Source organism: Anas platyrhynchos, chromosome 5, assembly GCF_047663525.1.
Source record: "Anas platyrhynchos isolate ZD024472 breed Pekin duck chromosome 5, IASCAAS_PekinDuck_T2T, whole genome shotgun sequence".
Lineage (NCBI taxonomy): Eukaryota > Metazoa > Chordata > Aves > Anseriformes > Anatidae > Anas > Anas platyrhynchos.
The window spans coordinates 31,989,960-32,010,898 of record NC_092591.1 but is presented as its reverse complement, the minus strand read 5'-3'; the positions used below and the strand labels follow the sequence as shown (position 1 = coordinate 32,010,898).

At 41.0% G+C, this 20,939-nt stretch overlaps 1 protein-coding gene across 7 annotated transcripts in view; it reads left to right on the top strand.

The window, feature by feature from the left end:
• Positions 1 to 20,939, top strand: part of CSTPP1 (centriolar satellite-associated tubulin polyglutamylase complex regulator 1) — a 78,623-nt gene that overhangs the window by 3,647 nt on the left and 54,037 nt on the right. For 3 of the 7 annotated variants that reach the window (XR_011809664.1, XM_027459374.3, XM_072038710.1), the window contains exon 2: positions 5,588 to 5,690. Coding sequence is in view for 6 of the 7 variants with exons in the window: in XM_027459374.3 (XP_027315175.1) it covers positions 5,588 to 5,690 (103 nt within the window). In the remaining variant the exon portion in view is untranslated. Of the gene's footprint in view, positions 1 to 5,587; positions 5,691 to 17,280; positions 17,433 to 17,564; positions 17,607 to 20,123; positions 20,279 to 20,939 lie in introns of those variants that run through there. The other 4 variants (XM_021268460.4, XM_021268463.4, XM_021268462.4 and 1 more) reach the window with 4 other exon arrangements.

Below are 20,939 nucleotides of genomic sequence, written 5' to 3'. Positions count from 1 at the left end.
CCTCTTCATCGAGGTATCTGACAAGCTTGTGCAAAGCACTCTGGCTGAAAAAGCTTGTGGTCTAAAAAGCGAAAACAATGCAATGCTTTTTTTTCCCCCCTTCTTTTTCTTTCTTGCTCTGTTGTATGGATAGGAGATCTATAATGTGGAGTATGAATGACCTCCTCACTGATACATTCAAGTTTGAATGTAAAAATGATACATTAGAATCTTCTAAGATACTAGCAGTTTCTCCAAAATCTAGGACTTTCTCCAAGATTGCAGTTTCATCCCCAAACCTGCTGCTGCGCTTCAGGACTTCCGCCTTAGCTTGAAGGGCATAAGGGAAATCTGAGACTGAGCTAGGGAGATTTCCAGAACTGGAGAGCATGTGAGTATGAAGAGGTAGGGAGCCACTGGGTTATTTAGTGTCCTATGAACAAGCTGGAATGATGATTACTTCCACAGTGTTAATAATGTACTGCATAAACTCAGATTTTTTTTTATTATTTTGTATTTTTTTAATAGCTCAATAGTTTTGCAATGAAGAGGTGGTGATTCCCAGCAGCTGTACTGTGTCTTGCAGGAGGTGGTTGCTGGAGGGACTTGAGCAGTGGAGTCGGTCTGTGTGTGGTCTGAGGATGTGTGTGCAAACTGAAGGAGGGTAATGTCATGGTTTGCAATTAATATGCTGATTAATTGTTTGAGACAAATTTTCAGTTATGGTCAGGATTAACCTATAAACTGAAACATTTCTTTTTGTTGTTGTTGTTGAAAGCAGTTTTGAAACTGTAAACGTACAAAATACAATGTGTCCTGTTGCCTTTTAGCGTGCTTTCGTGAATGGCGGTGTCTCCCATCCTAGTGTTTATTTCTGGTGCGACCAGGTCTCTTTGCACTTTGCCACACGTTCTGTCCTTTAACCCCATTTTTTTTAGGGTTAATAGGAAATTTTACTGCCAAGCTGGAAGGAACCACAGCTGTACAGTGATTTAGCTTTTAGGTTGATTGTTTTGTTTACATACTTCTCTTGCTCAATCCTTTCCTTGGGGATATCTGAAGAGATTAAGAATAGCATCCTGAAAGACCATTAATGCTGGAAAATCTTCCAGAATTTGTTATTTTGTTCTTGCAATTTGTATCCTTGCTAATTCCTTCTCACATCATTATTGTTCCTTGCATGAAGCTGGTTTGGTGTAGTCGTAGATGTCTCTTTCCAAAAGTCAGTAATACAGCAGGCTCCTTAGTTAAGCACCAATTTAGAATAAATTCGGAAAGTGTACTTAGCTGATACTTTGTACACTCTTAGAGATTTAGAAATGCAGAAAATATTTCAAGTGTGTTAAAGCTTATACTGCTTTTGAACTTCTGATAACTGAAATGAGTTGCAACGTTAATTGCATCGAAGAGTGTGTATTTTCAGCACTTTAGTCGAGGAGGAGGCAAATAATTAATAAAAATTGGTCTTATTATCCAGGAATTCTCGCTCCTGATTTTTCAAAATATTCTGCTATGCTAGGAATGAACCAGCTAGGGGAAAAATAATAATAATAATAAAAAAAAATTGATCATTTGGTTGGACTTACCTCTGCTCTAAGGCTCTGTTCTGCTGCTTCTTTTAACAGGATGTGCCTGGTGGCCTGTCCTGATGTGTGTTTCACTATCCTGTGTGAATTTATTCTAATCATAGTCTTCCTTCAGTTTTATTTTTCTCTTTGCAGCTTCTGCTGCTCTTTTTATTGCATCTTCTGGCCACCCCATGTTTCCTAGTCCCTTTGTTTATGACATGCAGTAACACATTCTGTTAAGCATGCTGGTATATTTATCTTCAGTATTATTATTTTTCTATATGCCATCTTAGAAAAAGTAAACTTACTGGAAATAGAAGCTAATTATTAATGTAGTGATAGGGAAATGCACCTAAGCTGTAACAGTAGGTAGCTAATATGCAGAAGCAGCATGGTTAACTCCATCGTGTTGCCAGTGTGTGCTGAAGCAGATGTTACGCAACTCTTGTGAACAGTGCTACAGCGCACGTAAGGTCTTAATCCTCCTGGTTCCTGAGCACTACCAGTAATTAAAAAAAAAAATAAAATACATAAATGCAATATCATTACTTAAAGGTGACATGTATTTCCTTCCTTGCTCCTGAATTTCTGACTTTGAGAATTTCAAGACACATATTCTGTTTCATGTATTGGTATTATTTGCATTCATTTTTCCTTTTCCTTCAAGATTTTTTTCAAGTATCAATGCTTGTTCTTAGCATATTTTGTAATCAAGTCTACAGATTACCAGGACTGTTTGTTCTCATAAGCAGACTGAAAGAGGTCGCTCACAGACTTAGGAAAGGACTGTTTTTAGTACATGATTTGGTACTGTTACAGCTAAAGGGAATTAGTTGGGGTCATGTAAACTGTTGTAGCAGAGTACACAGAGAATGTGGACTGACTGTGGATGTAATCCTTGTTTGCCTTTTTCTTGTAAGCTGGAGGAAACTTGTATGACCTGGTCTGGCCATGCTTGAGTTGAACAGCCACTATTCAACCCTGAACTTGGTTTTGAGCCAGAGTGCCTTAATTCCAAAATTCACTTTGAACCTTGAGCATGTGAGTGATGGTGGGGTGTGGGCATGTTTGGGGAAGAGCTCAGCAAATACAGGTTGCGTGATCCATTACCTAGGAAGGTTTTGTATGAGCAGGGAGAAGAGCTTTTGTTGGAATAAGCCATAAACAATAAATGATGAAGGTAATGTGCATGGAAGCTCCAGTATACAGGAGTCCTATCAGGAAGGAAATGAGCAGGGAGAGCAAGCTGTAATGGCATTGTTGAATGAGTATTTGGGCTTTACATTCTGATTTGGACTTGTTGCCTTATTGCAAAGTTAACTTCAAAAGTATGAGCAATGACTATACCAATACTCCATCTCCCCAGATTTTCAAAGAATCTAAAACGTTGTTAAAAGCTATGAATCATCATGTTTATTTTGCACAGGACCCCATGGATTTTTAACTCTCTGCTCGCATAAATAGGTAATGTTGCGGTATCGTTCCCGTGTTTGTTATGGAAAGTACCATTTGTATAAATTATGGCACTCGTGTTTTGCTATAACCAGACTCCTGGCGTTTTATTTTGCCTCCCTGGCCTGCTAGAACCTGCCTGCAAATTAAGTTATATTCTATGCCTTTTTTTGTGTAGGATCGAGTTGGTCGGGCTATAAAACACCGCTCGTACCGTTCCATGAAACTAGGCAGCCAGAGAACAGGAAGCCAGAACTGGAATTTGGTTTGGCACCGTGAGCTGTGCTACCTGGAAAACAGCACAGTAGTCAAAGAGCCAAGGAGAGAGGCTTCTAAAGTAGATTGCAAGTGCTATTTTCTTTCAGCTTCTCTGCTCACTAATTTCTTCCCTCCCCTACTCCCCTACCTACCTTCTGGGAAATATGGAGAGAGGTTCTTTGCCAGGATCCGGAGACCATGCAGCAAAAAGCTTAACAGAAATATCCTTTGTCCAGGGACTGTATTCAGTAGTGACCCGTGCATATTTGTGTACACTTACGTGTGACAGAAATGGCTGAAATTCCATGCTGAAAGTTAATTTATTCTCCAGGAGCAGACTTAAAGGTCTTTGTTATAGAGGTCGGTCTTATTGTGTTGTGCAGCACTGTAGGACCGTGCCTGTTTATTCCCTTGGTCTTTTCGGGGAGAGGTTAATGACTCCAAGCAAGCCAAATAACAGAAATGTGTTTCACTGATAGGGGCTCTTCAACAAAAGGTGCGTATGCTTCCCCACGAGGTTTAGGAAATGGTTTTACAGTTGAGTGGGAACTCAGACAGTGCTTGCAGACCAATGTGAGTGGAAGGCTGGCTGCTAGTAGGGCTTCCTGGCTTAACCTGGTACCACTGACAGCCCACGAGGGGCCTGGGAAGACAGTTTCTGGGTGTAAGATGGGCTGCATAATGAAGAGGGAGGAAGGATGGGCTGGAATAAAGTTACCCAGTTGCTGTTATCTTAAGACTGTGACTGAGCTGCACGACTCATTCCTCCCTCAGGGGACACAGGTGCGCAGAGCTATTTTTCTTTAATCACTCACATAAATTAAATTTATTCCTTTGCATTAAAATAATTAAATAAAGCTACGCCCTGTATCTTTTAGTGCCAGATAATATCTTTGAACCTTTGGCTCACCATTTTGCTATCAGCTGCAAGGTATTTTCCAGGGTGTGCTTAACCAATTTTGCCATTGTCCTGAAAAGTGTTCTAGGCAGAGAAATCCCCTGATAGCAATCAATGTTCATACATACTTTTAATCGCTGTATCCACTGGGAATAATCACTTCCGGGCCTCTCTTGAAGTCCACCTGCCCCACACTAAGATGAAAGGGATTTCCACGCTGTGTATCGAGTGGCACAGGCTTGACGCTTACCAGGATATTAAGCACAAATTAAAATGGTTTGAAGAATATTGATGTGGGTCTGAGGTTGGCCAGTTGCTGGTTGAGGGGATGATGCTGCCAAGTCTGGAATAGATTGGCAAGGAGCAAGAACAGCCTTTGCCTTTCCTATATCCCCTGAGGGTTTTCTCCTGCTCTTTTTAGGACACGACACTACTTGCAAAGGTGCAGTAGCATACGTGTTTAGGATGGAGGCGTGTGCTTTGGGAACAGGGCTTGTGCGCTTTCCAGGTTAGGAACGATTTTCCTGGGTTCGTTGTGACTTGTCTTCTGATTGTTGAACTTGTAGATTTGGAAAGTCTTCTGCTTGCTAGCTGGCGCATCACCCCAGCCTCGGCTCTTTGTTGCTCCGAGTTGGTTTCCAGCCAAAAACATCAAAGGCTCGCAGTGGCAAATCCGCGCTGTTTCCTCCCTGGCAAGCGCTTGACTTGTACAGAGTCTGCCCCCTGTAGAAGCAGCAAAATGGTTTGTCTTGTACCAAATTACCTTAACTCAGAAGCGAGCGGGGTTCTGTGGTTGGGCTCTGGCAGATGTGCCTCTTCTGAAATCTCCTTGCGTTTGGTTAGGCAGTTACTTGAGATTGACTGTTGAGCAATATAAATCTCTCTTGGCACTGAGAACTGTTCCCCACCTGCCACTCCAAGAACATTCATTGATGCTTGCGTGAAAGCAGATGTACTTTTAGTTGCACCTTTAGGAAAAAATCTTTACTGAACAACCTTAGAGCTACTTGGCTTCATAAGCAGGGACGGGTGGGGAACACGTAAAGCTCTGCAACAACCCCATTGATACAGCATTGATGATCTGTATGGGAAAGATGGTTGTGACTCGGAACAGAGATCAGGAGTAAGCATTTTCCAGCAAGGCAGACAACTCCATTGCATCTGCAACTTCCTTTGCTTGCAGAATCTCAGGGGACTTAAAAAAGGGTCCACACTGTTAATGACTACCTCTGTGTAGCCAGGAATGAAAGCAGTGTTTAAGTGAGGAGTTCTACTATCCATATGTAGCAGAATTAAAGCTCTGCTCTCTAACTGAGGGAGCAAATGCTTATTGGTTTGTTTTTGTAAGGCACAGAGTGAGGCTAGTCTGGCTCTGGGCTTTGCAGGCCCCCTTGTATTCTAATTTCTCTCCCTTACTGTCTTTTATTTGCAGCTCAAAGACATGTCCTCACGTACATGGAGGATGCAGTGAGCCAGCTGTTGGAGAACAGAGAAGATATTAGTCAGTATGGCATTGCCAGGTTCTTCACTGAATAGTAAGTACACGAGGACACTGCCAACACGGGCAGCCTGAGGGGGGCTTTTGGAAACAGGCAGGGTACATGGAGAATGGAGCTGGACACATGCTGATTATGTTGTGAATGCTGCATTTCACTAGGTTAGCCAAGGGCTGCCTGAGCATGTTTCAGAAACGTGCATGGGTTTCGTACAGTTTGGTACCTCTCCTGGTACAAACCTCCATGTGAAGCAGTCATTTTGGGGAAGAAAGTTTTTAAAAGCATATTAAAAAAAAACAAATTGTGCTTGGCTTAATCAGGGCTGTTGGCCAGTATCAAAAGCAGGGAGTGCTTCTGGTTTCAGCAGCACTTATTCTTTCTTTTTCTGAGCATGAATTTGAACTGTTTTGTCTCCTTGTGTGATTGTTATCATGCTGAATGCTTTAATAGAATGTCTCTTGCTCCCTTACAATCTGTGTAAGTCCTTAAAAGGAACATAATAATTAGCACAGATAATCTCTTCCTACTAGTTTAGAAGGATTTAGGGGGGAGGGAAACTGCGTGCTAGTCTTCAGCGTTATTGATGTTGACTCAGCTGATCACCGTATGTTTTGCGAATTTATTGTCTTACACAATATTTCAAGGTCTCCAGGCAGCTTCATTAAAAAATCTCTTGGTAATGGGTGTGCTTGCAGTTGGTATGTTTCAGTCTGTCCTTTGCCCATTTGAAAATCTGCTTGCTTGCTTCTTTTTCTGTTAACTTTTGCTGAGACAAATCAACGTGCAGAGCATTTCACAAAACTCTCTGTACTACGTCTGTGGAAGAGAATTTCAAAGCACAGGAGCAACTTTCTTTCTGAGCTGACCAGAGGTGTTTTTTGTTGTTGTTTTTTTTTTTTTTTTTAACTGAAGCATCAATTTGACCTCCAAATGAGATCTAACTTGCTATTTCAGTTGTCTGGACTACTTACATTATATTTTCCTGCCCCATGCATATTTTAAACTTATAGATACCAGAGATTCTCACTGGTATAGTAGTAATTAAAATAAACTATGCAGCAAGTCTGAGTGGAAATTTTCAAAGCAAGTGGTTTTGGAAACAGGGTGAGAAGCTGCTCAAGACCAGTGTGTTTTGTCCATGCTTGGCAGAGGAGGTAAGATATGGGCTATCTCATTTTTCTGTTTATAGAACAAGTCTTTTAGGTAGGTCGCATTGTAACAAGAAAATGTTTTTTGGTAGTTCCTTATCTGTCTTGTTCTCAACAAAGTACTTCCAGCTTTCACTTGGAGTGAATTGTCCCTGTTACAAAATCTGGAAGTCCCATGTACGACTTCCAGAATAAAGGCATTTACACAGAACAATCAAGAAGAATCAAACAGCTGAACAAGGCTGTTATGTTTTACTATTAACCTTTCCCTGTAGTGCACTTCCATGTTCTGAGCAAGTTGCAGTGGTAGCAGTCGTTGATATGTGAGAGTTACGGAGAGTTAATCACTGAGAGCAGGTACTGGGGACAAACAAAGTTACAATCTGTGCACACGATGTGATTGGGAATGATGATACTCCATCAGATACAGGTGACTTTCCACAGAAAGTAATACCAAGATTAATCAGCTGAACAAATAGTAAACAAGAGCTTGAAGATAAAGAGCACAACTATAATGACCTCCACCCTAAGCAGGATTTGTTTACCAAGACTGAAAACAAGGTGGCTCTGAAATACCTAGTCTAAATTGTCATTCAGGCATCTGTCCAGATTGGGTTTGGTTTGCACCTACTTTCAAGCTGACACCTCAGGGCCTTTTCCAAACTTCTGCACATACATACTTCAAAAATTAAATGGTGGTCAAAGAGGTCTACCACACTCTTTAAAAACTGCTGATGTTGCTTCACTGCAGTATTTCTTCATCGTGACCTGATAACCACCACCTTTTCACTTCCTAGCCCTCTTCCACCTCTGAAAGCATAAATAGTAATTCCAGATCATTGCGACAAACAAACAGAACCATCAGCACGGAGCACAACCCTCTGATTGACGTAAGTGCTGGAGCTCATGTTTTTCCTGTTTATTTTCGAAGATATGGCTTTCTACAATGGCTTTGTGTTCACACTGAATTTTCCATGGAGCTTCTGATTTTCTGAAAGACAGAAAAAGATGGCATTTTTTTTTTTTCTGTGAGTAATTTAGAACTTGTCACTTTCTTTTTTTTTTTTTTTCTGTCTTTTTTTTTTTATGTGGTATAGCTGGAATTTAACGGATGACATTGTGTCCCTGTACCAAAGCACAAACAGCCTTTGTGATTTGGAGAGCTGTGAAACTCTTAGCGTGTGGAATGTGTGAATCTTTCTTATGTGGAGAAAAAATAATCAGAACTATGGAGACAGCCAGAATAGGCAGTTTCCCAGGGCTAAGTGGTGTGTCCTTGCTGCCCAGTGGAATTCTACTCACTCATCCGTCAGTGTTTGTTCAGGCTATGCTTGATCTTGATTTTTATTTTTTGATCTTAATACCTTAGAACTCTAAGATAACTCGTGAGATTCCTAAGGTTTGTTTGTACTGTTCTAGTGTTTTGCTTGTTCCAGGTTATTCTACGGGAGAGGATTGGCATGTCTGTATTTTGAAGTACGCTGTAGGGATTTAAGATAAAAGAGCTTGTTTTCAGGTGTCCAATCCTTCACGTTAGTAAGGACAGTGCAGTGTTCGCTTAGCATCACAGGCTAAAAGCCCAGAATTTAGGAAGCTAGGAGGTAGGCCCAAGCAAGTAATTTTTTTCAAGTGTGTGTAGGGTAAAGTAATACAACTTCTGTAACTTTGCAGAAATAATGAAGTTAGTGTGTCAAGGATGTGAAGTTAGTGTGTTGGATATTCTCCAAACCCTTTTCAGAGGGCATACTGTTCAACACAGTGGTGTTGCATGGACAACCCCTCCTCACTGAATTCACCACTGAAGAGCAGTTGTGGCCTTTCCATCACACATTACCGTGGGTCACTTCAAGTCTTTGTACCAGTTACAACAGCTTATAATTATTAAGAAAATACTCGGTTTTGGGGTTTAGCTTATTTGAGTGAAATTTCAGAGTTGAAAACTAGGTGGTCATAGAGCTCTGTATGGATCAAGCTGTAAGTGTTTTGCAGGCAAGGAGTTGTTCTTAGCTCAGGAAATGAGGCTGGTTATGTATTCCACTGCTATTCACTGCCTAGCACTGATTGCTGATTGCAGAGGGCTGACCCTCATCTCCGCAGCTCCCCTTCCAGAATATTTTTAGTCTTTAAGGATATTTTTTTTTCACCCACTTTATTCAATTGTTCATTTGTCCCAATTATGTGGACATCTGCTTTTAATCTTGGGAGTTCCTTGAGGCTTCTCTCACCTGACTCGCTCCCAGCTCTTACAGGAACAGGACTCAATCACTCTTCTGTGAATTAATCCACATCTTTTTGCTAAAGAGTAAAATTATTCCTCTCTCAGGACTAGTCTAAATTTTATAGATCTGCTGAAATGCTACTGGTATTTGCTCGTTACAAACCCAAGAAGTCTCTGCTCTGCTTTTGAATCTCCATGAAATACAGACTCTTGAAAACCCTCCATGTAATTATGGACTAATGCTGATTTACTTCTTCCAGCCTATCTTCTGTGCCAACATATCTTAAAGGGACACGTTCCTCCTATACATTATTTATTATCCTGTTTTCTTGATTGTTCTTGTACTGAAGAAAAGCAGGGCCCCCGTGCTAGTGGATTTGATCACTCAGAGGGAATGTGCATCATGCCCCACTTCAAGCTTTCTGGGATCTTAAGGGGAAGCTGTGTGCTTATTTCCCTTCAGCTAGAAGAAGCAGCACAAACTTTTCTTTACCAAAAGGCTTCCTTTTAGTCCTTTTTTTTTTTTTTTTTTTTCTGTGCTAACAGTGTGCTTGAAACTTTTCCAGTTTGCAGGTAGATGACCTGCTCTGTTCAAGACTCCTTGGAAAGGCATATTTTTTTGTTCTTCTTCCAGAACACTTGTTGTTTTCCTTTGTTTATGGTGCAATGTCTTTGGGTTTACCTGCCAGCTGGAGCACAACTGAGAAAGGCATCTTACTGTTGTTTTGCAGATGCCTCATCGCCTCTGCTGGGCTCTGCAAACTGATGTCCAAGATTCCCTGTTTATGTAAAAGGATGTTTCAGCTGGGTTTAACTTGAAGCGTCCCTGCTGGATCTTGTGCACATTCATGTGCTCTCTGATGACTGCTTTGATAATATCTATCTGAGAAGCTGTGTGTGATGTGTGTGTTTGCTGTCAGGGGGGACTGGATGCTGCATTTAGGTCAGTTGTGTGGTTGGCATGGAGTTTTTTTTTCAAAATCCCAGGTCTCCGCTATGTAGAGCACTTTTACACTAAGGGACACTTATCTAGTTCAGAATAACAGGACTGCCAGTGCTATATAGCTTGAGACCATGGGATAGGAAGATGTTATCGTGGTGAGAAATAATATAGTAATGAAGGTGCCTCATTTTCTCCTGCTCTCTGGATTGGCTAGAACAATTTGGTGAACTCATTCCTTAGGGACAGCTGTGATACTGCTTTTTTGACCTCCTCTGGCAATAGCAGTGACACCAGCTTCGTTATCAGAAAAAAGCTTTCAGCTTGTTCAGTCCTGTACGTCTACCTTTCTTTAGCTAAATAAAAGTGTAGAGGAAACAATGTCCTCCTGTTTAAAATGGTCTCAGTACCCTTGGGGGAATGGAAGAGGCAGAGGGGAAGGGCCAGGAATGGGACAGATGGGATGCCTGTGAGAAATAAGCCACTCACTGAAGGCAGCACTGAATGACAACTGGAAATAAGCTGAATTATCTGCTTATAAACAGGAGAGATTCTTAGAGCTAACTCAGAGCCATATGTTTTGGTTTTTTTTTTCAGCCCTCTGTGTGCGTAGGCCTTATCGTCGTCATCTTGCTGTCATCTGCACTGTATCTTTCCCCTTTTCACAGTAACTTGTTCTATCTTGCTTGCAAGGATAGTGTAAGCTCTTCAAGACAGGAATTATATTGTACTGCATGTATTTTACAGCATGCAGCACTGTACGACATTGTCTCCATGCTTTGTACGGTTGTAGTATAAACAGCAAAAACAGTAGTGAGAAGGTCCTTAGGGCTTTGACAGGTTGTACTGGATTCCCTTTTTGAGAGATGGAGTCTAGCAGGGTGTCGTCATTAGAACTTGTTGGCAAGACTGTTTGGGGCGGGTGTGTGTTTGTTTGTTGGTGGGGAAGGTGTTTTTTGTGTTGTTTTTTCCTCCCCCTCATTCTGTGTTTTTTGGTTTTGAGAAACTCAGCATCTGGCAGGTAAAAATTCTTTCAGGTTCTTACAGCAAATGTTGATAAGCTCTCTCACACTATTTTTGCAATAGCTCGTGAGACTGTATTTCCTGCGTTCCTCAAATGCTCTCAGGACTTCTGCAATTCTTTGCTCTGGAGAGAAAACTACAAAATTATCATGCTCAGTGTGAGCCTGCAGTGAGCTGTGTGATAGGTGTGAAGCTGCTGCTGTCAGCGACCCAGCTGTGAAGCAGCCCCTTGGGCTGAAAATCTCAGCTGGGGGGATGTGTGTGATGGCTCCTGACAGGCTCTTGCTTGGGATTCCTTGGTCCCTAGGGCACTACATGAGTGCTGCCTGTCTCTCCTTCACTTTTCAGTTATCAGTGGAGAGAGAATGAATATATGCATTCTGAGAGACAGCACTCGTGCCAAGCACTCTGAGGAGCAGATTTTGCAGCTCATGTGAATGAGTTACTACGAGCGAGACATTTTCAGTGTCTGTTTCCGGAGAGCAGATAGATTTGCAGGACTGAATTTGGCGATAAATTTTCCTGGGGAACATATAATAGTTGCATATTTCTACACTCACAGATGTGTGGTGAACGGACACAAAGCCTTTCTGTTAAAGTCCATTTGTTGTCTCTACAGAGCAGACTTGTTAGAACGGGAAGTCTGTCTCTTCATTATAATCGAAGTTTCTCCAAGCCATAGCAGAAAAAGGATTTCAGTACCACCTGCCTACAGAGTAAGGGCATATATTTTGTATGAGAGCTATGGAAGATATGGGAGGGTGGATAACTCAGATCATTTGTCATTTAAAATTACACAAATTTTGTCCAGAGCCTGTAGATTGCCTGTAGCTTGATGTTTCCGGTAAAGAACTGCTTGACAGCTGGAACAGTACTTGTATCTTCATCTGACAGGCAGGTTCTGTGAAGTCCCAGTTTTCCCAGAGTTGTTTCTTTGCAACAAACATTGCAACAAGTCCTAGCCTGACAAGTATGCTGATTGGGATGGCTGCTGTTGAGTAAACAGCTGGAAAAAATGCATATATTAATGGGAATAACACACCGATTCCCACTGAAGCTTGTACCTGTTGCCAATATATTCAAAAATATAACTTTTTTTCCCACATATTTGAGAATCTTAAAAGTGAGGAGACGCTTGGATGAATCCAAACCCTTGCAAAGAAAGAGGGGGGGAAATATCATAAAGAGGATATTTGGTAAGCAGGACAAACAGATGAAGCTTGCAGTCAGAAGAGCAACATAGCATTGAACATAGAAGGCAACGTTTATGTTTGATGCTGCGTATGATAATACATTCCACTCAGGAAACTTATAATACTGTTTTGATGACAGCAGAATCTAGAAAACGTACCATAACATAGGAACGTTAGCACTTGATATCAGCACAGTGGCAGCACAGGGTAGTTCTCTACAGGTAAGCCTCCCCTTCTAAATAGCCGAGCTGCACTCTGCTCTTGCTGTCTGAAGGGGAGCAATTGCATCTTCCATATGCAGCGTGGTCAGATTGTGATGCTTCCAGGAGGCATTCACTGTGTATCAGTGCAGTCTTTGCTGCTTTACTATTGCTTTACATTATGGAAACTACATGTTGCAGCACATGTGGTCTGACTGCCTGATAGAAGACCTTTATATAGCTGGGTGTATCTGTATGCCTTCTTATAACCTTGAATGCTGAAAGGCAACACGTTTGCCATAGAGCTGAGATGCCTTCAATGATCACTAAACCTAATTGCATATAAGCAGTGTTGATAGCTAATGAGCCTGAAAAACAGACATCTGAAATTTTCCAAAAGGTGAACTCCAGAAACCTGGCAAATGGTGTAAGTGGTAGGATGATGTGTATCTGAGTTATCTATGTTTATGCTGTTTCTCTGGGCTAGGTTTGAATGTATTTTCCTCTGTCTAGCTTTAGGTAATAATTCTGCTTATGCTTCCAAATTTTTATTAGTTTTTGGTGTAGTTGTTAATGTTACTAATGCAAATTTGGACACACATGCATGATCCCAGCTGGAAGTTAATATCAGGCTGTTGTTAAGATACGTTGAATGTACAAATTTATTCTTGGAACAGTTTGAATAATTTAGGGAGTAATTGAAAAGGATGAGATCCTGCAATATGCTGAAAACTGATCACTCTCATGTGGATTAGAAGGTAACAGAAGTAATTTTAACTTGATCTGTTTGGTTTGTGATTCAGTTTTCCTACTCCCTGGTCCACCCCTGCTGTCTGCATTTGGCAGTGCAACAAAATAGATGTGTAAGTCATTGCAATTCCTAAGAACATCTTTAGGGAAACTCCTGTACATGGGTTCTTTGGGGTTATTTCGCCATAACTTATTTCATCAGTTGGGTATTTTATAGATGATCACTGTGTTACTTTTGGGACGCTACAGGGTCTTTCGTTTCATTTTATTTTCTCCAACTGTCTACTGTTTTGTTTTGTTTTGTTTTGTTTTTATATCTGTGGTATTTGATGCTTAATTCCTTCTCCCTGTTCTTGCATTTCTGATCACATATTTCTGCTCTGCTTTAGTCTGAATTCTTGCAGAAGCGAGAGGGCCCTCAAGTCAGAATCGTATATTGTCTGTCTTCCACCGAGGGAAGCTCTGGAGCAGAGCTTTCTGTAATGCAAAGTAAACACTCAATGCTGAGATCACTTTGAAAAACATCTTTCTCCATCATTCTGGAAAATGGCTTATTTGTGCTTGCTGAGTCACTCTGGGTTGGAATATATTGGAAAAAGAGGCAAATAGTGACTTATCCACAACAGATGTAGTGGGTCTATTTACAGTCTTTTGCTTACAATCTGCAATGTGTATATAAAAGAGTAATCTCTTGTCATGCTTGGTCACTTGCCGTAAGGATTGGATTTCCTGCAGCTTCTGTAAATGTTTTGAAGAAAACTGTTTTAGTAATGTGTAATTGGCACCGGGGTTTCAGTAGAAATGCAGGAGAAAATAGGAACTCTGGAAAAGCATAATAATGGAGGAAGCTTAGTACCCATTGGTAACTTCATTTTACTATACTCTTTTTTCTTTTTAGGAATTTACATGTCATAGTCTCTTCCTTTTCTGTAAGGAAATTTTTTGGAACACACTAGTTCCTCCAAAACAGTTTTTGATGTCTCAAACTGTAAGAAAACCACTGTTACATACATATACATGATGGCTTCAGTATTAACTATACCTTCCCCTGTATTACAACCTCATTTGGTTTTGTTCTAGTTTTAATGAAGCATTTTGGCATGAATCTAGACTATGTGCAAATGGGAGATCAATTTCAGAAGAATGTTTGGCTTCCATCCATTTAAACTTACAAGACTGTATTAAAGTAGAATAAAGTAATGTAAGTTTGAGGAATGTTTTATCTGTCCTGGAAAGATCTTTAAGAAAAGATGGAACAGAATTTAGGCATTTATTGTCTTGGGGATATTGGAAGAAGTTTTGTGTTCGTTCTTAGGCTGTAAAATGTTGTGGTGTTAAAGGAAATTTTGAGGAGCATTTCCAATTGTCTTGCTAAGAACATGGCCAACAAATGTAAAATTTCTCATAAACTGGGTATACCAAGCGGTAAAAATAAGCAAATGCCTACAGCATGGGATGCAACAAGATCCTATTATAGGATTCTGTATCCTTTACAAGGTAAAATCCCTTAAATGTCTCTGCGTACCCAAGAATAGCATGCAGCTGAAAGCCTTATAGTTTTTCTAGTTAGTTTCCTTTTCTCTCCTTTTTAAAAATAGTAAACCTGAGATTTTGTGCTGTTGTATAGTGTTGAAACCATACAGATTCCAGAATGTTAGCCTCAGAGACTTGCAGTAATCTCATGTCTGACAAAATGAATCCCATTGCATTTCATCAAATAAATTGGACAAACAGTAGCTCGTCAATGCTACAGCCAAGCAGTGGGCATAAAGTGGTTTAGCTCAGCAATCTCTAGATGCAGACCTGACATTAACATAAAATGATGAAGCTTCATCTCTGCTGAGGAATTCTGGCAGTGTTCATTTGTTGCCATGATGGAAATCCTGGAAGCTGCTCAGTCTCTGATGTGCTGTGGTTCTTGCCAGTGCAACTGAATCAGGTGAGGGAATATTGGTTGTTGTTTTTTTTTTTTCTTCTAAATTTCTCCATTCTGACCAAGACTGAAAAAAGCAAATATTGGAGCTGCGCGCATGGCAGAACCATGCAGCATTGAATCTCCTTTTAAAACAGCCGTGAGTTTCTGTTTCAGTGGTTTGTGGATCATCACCATCATAATGCGATTGTACTGATATCTTTTAAACTAATTAAAAGTCTGATTTATTATAACAGAGCTGTCTTGAACTGTCTGGCAATATGACCTACAGGAGACTGTGCAGAGTGGAACAAGCAGGCCCTCACCTTTCTGAGAAGCCAGTTTGCCTTTACTTTGATCTCAATGGTACAAGATGGGTTCAGTCATTCAGCGATTCTCAAATTCACACTCCTCTTTCAATGGACATTGACTTTTTGGTATCAAGTTCCATCTCCAGCCACTGTCAATTCCGTAGCAACTTCCAGATTTGTTCGGCTGGAAGTAATCCGACTGCTACCTTGTGATGCTTGCATTTTTAATGGTTCCTCTTCCTTGTGCCATTCTCTCACCCTTGCCCCCAGTACCCTTAACAGTTGCTGTAGCGTCTCAGAGATAGTGAATCAATTCCACAGTGTGACAGGTAGAGCAACAAAATATCCACTTAAATAAAAGAAGGCAAAGAATGGAGTTCATGGTGTTAGCAATGCTTATTGAAGGCTTGAATCTCCCATGCCATCTGCATAGCGAAGGTTATTGAGCAGTTCAATACAGAGCCCTCTTCTTCCCAAGAAATGTCTACCTAGACGAGTTTGAACAAATACTAAACACATTAGCTGGAGAGTTAGCACCTTCCTTGGTGTAGTTATAATTCTGCATTTTACTTATTTATTTATTTAATGTTTGAGGTACAAGGAGGGCAAGGGTTTTTGAGGGAAGCTGGGTAGCAATGTGGTGATCTCCTTAAAACCTGTTCTAACAGCATTCATGCAGCCGTCACTGCAGTGGGCAACACGCTGGGTTTTTGTATTCTGCTGTAAAAACTAAACCTCCATTTATACCAGCAAGACCTTTCTAGGCTCACTGAAGCACCATGTGGTCTGAAATTACCTGATCAGACTGAAAAAGCTACTCGTGGTGATTGATGCTTATCTCTGAAGGCTTCCTTACTTTTTCCTTAAGCACCTTGGAGGGCTTCTGCACGGCTATTTACAGCCTGCCATTGTACGCCCTTCCCATCTTTCCAAATACTAGATTTCCCAGCTCATAACTCTAAGCAGCGGCTTTATTTCAAAGCAGAAAGGGGCCTCAGTATGTGGCCTATTATATCCATATCAGCTTGCCTTACTCTTTTCAAGCAGCTATTGTGTTTTAATAGGGCCCTGCCTGGCAGGGGGAGTCCTTAATTCCTGCTCTGTAAGAATGGCCAGCTTGAGTTACAGCAAACTGCAGGATGCTGCTCTGATCAAAAGGCCTCTGTTTTAAGAGATTCCCCTCCCAGCCCCCATTTGCTGCTTTTGTTTTTAAATCCTGGGCTAATAATTCAACACAGTAAGGTCATTTTAGCTTTTGATTTGAAAGCTTCAAGGTCTTAAATTACTGACCTAGCACAGGAAAAATCAAGGGAGGGGACTCTAAAAAGATAAAGGGATTCCAGGTAATAAAAAGCAAGCACAGCAACTCTTTTTATCCTTTCCTTCTCCAGAATCTGTAGACTGGTCTCAGAGGGTTTGATTTGATACAAAGCAACATAAGAAGGCCTGTTTGCTGCCTATCTGAGCTGTGTCACAGGTGCTGTGCTTCATTTCCTTTCAGATGGTACTGGGGATAATCTCTGTACCACCTGTACTAATGCTGCCATGAATACAGATATCCCTGGGCCTACACCAGAAAGCCTGAAAACAAATCTCTAACATTTGTGTCACTCCTTCCTCTCTTTCCGCTCCCCTCAGCTGAAATAAACTTGAGTGGGTGAAACAGAATGGATTGCAAAAAAAAACAACCCACAAAGGCTGTTTGCAGTGTTACATCACCCAGTCGCACCAAAATGTTAAGTGTTAATGATTTCCTATCTGCCCAGTTGTTAAAAAAGGATTTTTTTCCTTAAAGTCAGCCATCAGGAATAACTGTCAGCATCTGTTTCACCTTAATACCATTAACACATTTCAAAGGAAGTGCCTAAAAAGCACTGTTAATTTCATTAGAGGAAGATGTTGATTTCTTTTAGGTTAACTTCATTGTCCTGAATCTTAATATCTCTGGAATTTCACAAAGCACTTGGTACAACAGCTTTGCATTGAGGAATGCTGATATTTCTCTGCTACCTTCCAAGAGTGATAGCTAAAGAAATAATCCAATGATTGGTCTGCATCTTGCACGTAGCCTAGTAAACTTAAATAGGTAAGGAACAGCAATCTTACATTAAACTATGCTCATTCAGTAGTACTTTATTCATCGTAGCAGTATATCTGGGATTTTTTTCTCAGTGATGCCCATTATTTTAAATGTTTCCCCTGTCTGGGCTCTTTCCAGGCAAGGTAAACCTGACTTTGCTATTTTGGAGCAAAACCTTGGGTAAGTGTGATTGGTCGCTTTGGGATGCTTTGTGCGTGGATGAGTTATTTAACAACAGAAATTGCCTGAGCTTTAAGGTCTTTTGAATTCCAGTATTTTCTATTGCTAGAGCTAGTTCTTTGTTACCCATTGTACCGTAGTTTCTAATCCTAATACTCCTGATTATCCCTACTTACTGTGCTTTGGTTCACACCATGAAGCAGACTTGGAGCTCGTGACCTGGGTTCCTTTCAGATGAACTAAACTGAAAGATGTGTTCCAACTGCAAATGAGCATGCAGTCCAGGAGACCAAACCAGAGCCAGTCCAAAGTGTGTTTCAAGAAAAACGAACCCTGAAATACCCACAGCGTTGACATCAGGTCCTCTGCAGAAGCAGCATAAGCCAGCAAAGTGAGCTTTTCCTCCTTCATCATGCTCTTGGTGGAAAATGAAAGCAGTATGGTGTAAGTTAAGGAATAACGGTCCCTGTTCCTTGCTTTAGTAGAGAAGGGGCCCTGAGAACTCATTCAGTAACCAAAGGTGGCACCTGTTAGGGGGACAGCGGGGCGCTGGCAAACTTCTGTCCTTTGCAGGGCACGGGGCTCTCTCTGCATTGTGCATGTTTGGCTTTGCCCGAGTTCAGCAGGCAGAGGCTAACTACTGCAGTGGGTTTCAATTGGGATGTTACCATAGCATCCTGGGACTTTTACAATCTATTTAGAAGTCCAAAGGTTTGAAAAGAGTGCTTGAAAGTTTCTGAACTCTGGCAAGTTGCCGAAATGTAATTACACAAAAGACAAAGCCTTACTGAAAGCAGCTCTGTTTGGAGAAGCAGCACCTGAGTGCGAGGGTTCCCAGCACAGCCATTTCTGAGAGCTGGGGTTGTTTTATCAGTCTCTTCCCAAAACTTTTTTCTTCTTCTCCCATGCACGTGCCATCCCCCAAGCATGGACTGGGTGTGCTGCAAGATGCAGCTTTCTCAGCAGTGGCATCGGAAGAGATTTGATTCCTTGGGTTGGCTGCTCTAGAGCACATGATGGAAAGGAGTGAAAATGGAAGACCTTTAGGTCCCTACTGCAAAAGCTTCTTCAAATTTTCAAAGTTTCCCATTGAGCAAGAACCTTGCTTTAAACCTGTCCCATCTTTCCCCAGAATATTCTCTTAAGTGAATGAGAAGCTTAGCACATTACCTGGTTGTGTAACAATTCTTGTGTGAAATATGAGTGTCTGCAGTAAACTGGTGTTAACGTTCAACTCACTGCCTGGTCTCAGTTTTTATTTCAGACAAACATAATCGTGTCATTAATAACTTCTGGTAGTGTTCTTATTTGTCTACACTGTTTACTGGTAAGGTAGAGGGCCAAGACAGCCATTAGTTCTGCAGTTGAAGACTCTGAAACTTTCTAAGCTTTCTTCTAGGAGGATTCTCTGCAAATGGCCACGCTGAACGCCTGAAAGGGGGGAAAGGAGGAGTTAACCAGATAAGTGAGGAGTTATTTTCCCAGCTTGTATTTCTAGGTTCACTAGCCTGCTTTCAAATGAATGAGGACAAACTAACAGCTTGTAAAGACAGCCTAGTTTGTAGGTCTTTCTCCTGCACAATGTGCTGCTGAGCTATGGCCACCTGACTTTGCTGAGGGTATGAATTGTTCCATGAGAGGAGGACAGATAGAGGAAAAGACTGAGCAATCCTAAGGGAGGAACCTCAGCAGCTGTTAAACTTGCTGAGAATCTTCGAGCTAAGTTTGTTGCCTTGCAGTTGATATCTTGCTTACTTAAACCATTCCTCTGGGAGGGCAGCTTCTTTTATTCCTGTGTTCAAAAGAAACTGGAAAAGACATCTGTTCAAGTGTATATTAAAATCAAAGGTAATGTGTTGGTCACACTGCAGACATGCAGTTGAAATAATTGCAGTAGGTTTTGGTAGTCACCATTCCTTTTGCTTTCAGCAGAGTTTACCTGCAGGCCATTGCTACTTGCCACATTAATGATAACTTCATCTCTGGGTCATCCTTATGGAAAAGGTGCAAGTGTTAGATTTGTACTGCCTCTCTACCCACAATAAAATAATTAATGTAAGTATTATAAAATATGTTTGAAATAGATATTTCCTGTCCCTGGTAGCGGTGTTGACCCTGCCTGAGAACAGACCTGTTGATCTCAGTGGGCTGCTTGCTGGATAGCTCCACCGTGGGCTGCAGGAGGTGGCGCTCTCCATTGAGCTGAGCACTTGCAAACTATAAAAAAGAATGTATAAAGTAATTTCTGAAATGCAGCATCTTAACAGAGATAACACTAACTCCTGTGGTTGCAGACATGAGCTTTTGGGGCAAAATCCTCCCATTGTATAGTTAAATGAAATGTTATTGCAAGAGATGAGGAACGAAAGAAGCAATGTGCCTCTTCTCTCAACTAGCTGACGGCACTTGGCTGTCAGTACACGCAGGTGTGCTGTGTTCCAACATATCCACCCACTCTTATAGCCGAGTAAGCAACAACAAATGATATCATTCCCTTCTGCCTGCTAGCTTTAGAGCCATCCTGTGCTGAAAATCCAAGTGCCTTGAGTTTTCTCTTATTAGGACTAAGGAGTAATATAGCAGAGCTGTCTGCTGTGAGCTAATAGTATGTTAGCTTCATGTCTGGAACTTTCCCTTATAGATGTGCCAGGATTTGCTTCCAGCTGGTGTAGGTACTGTAGTTGTTCTGAGCAATATAACTTGGGTACATTTAGATAAATCATTGTGCAGCTAACCTCCCCCTATTTCTTTCTCAGATTTAAACTTTGAGTATTCTTTCTCGTTCCCTCAGGGGTCTGTACAACCGTACTCTTGCCTTCATCTTTTTTTCCTCTTCCTATATATCTCCCTTATGTGTCATCTTTCTGAAAGCTGCCTTCTTCAATTATACCAAGCTGCTTCTTTTTCATTTGTACCCTTCTTTTTTTTTTTTCCATCAGCCTGTCAAATCATCAACAAAACAATGCAAATAAGAAATCAAAAAAGTCTTATAGGTTGTGGTTTGGGATGAGATGATCTGAAATACCATTTCCAGCTTTGTCACAGTTGCTTTGTGGGATTTAAAGCAAGTTTCTTTCCCTTGCTCTGTACTTCTTCCCTCTAAATAATGAGCTATAACACTTTGTAGTGAATATTCTTCACTTACAATGATAGTCATGGGAGCTCTTTCCTCTAATTTTGGGATATTTTGATCAGACACAGGTTCTACTTATTTACTTAAATCTTTTGCTACGATGCCTGTGCTTTTCACTGGCTTGCACAGCACAGGTACATGAGTAAGGCTTCATAAATGTGAAATAATCAATTTGTTCATGATATTTACAGAAAAAAGTG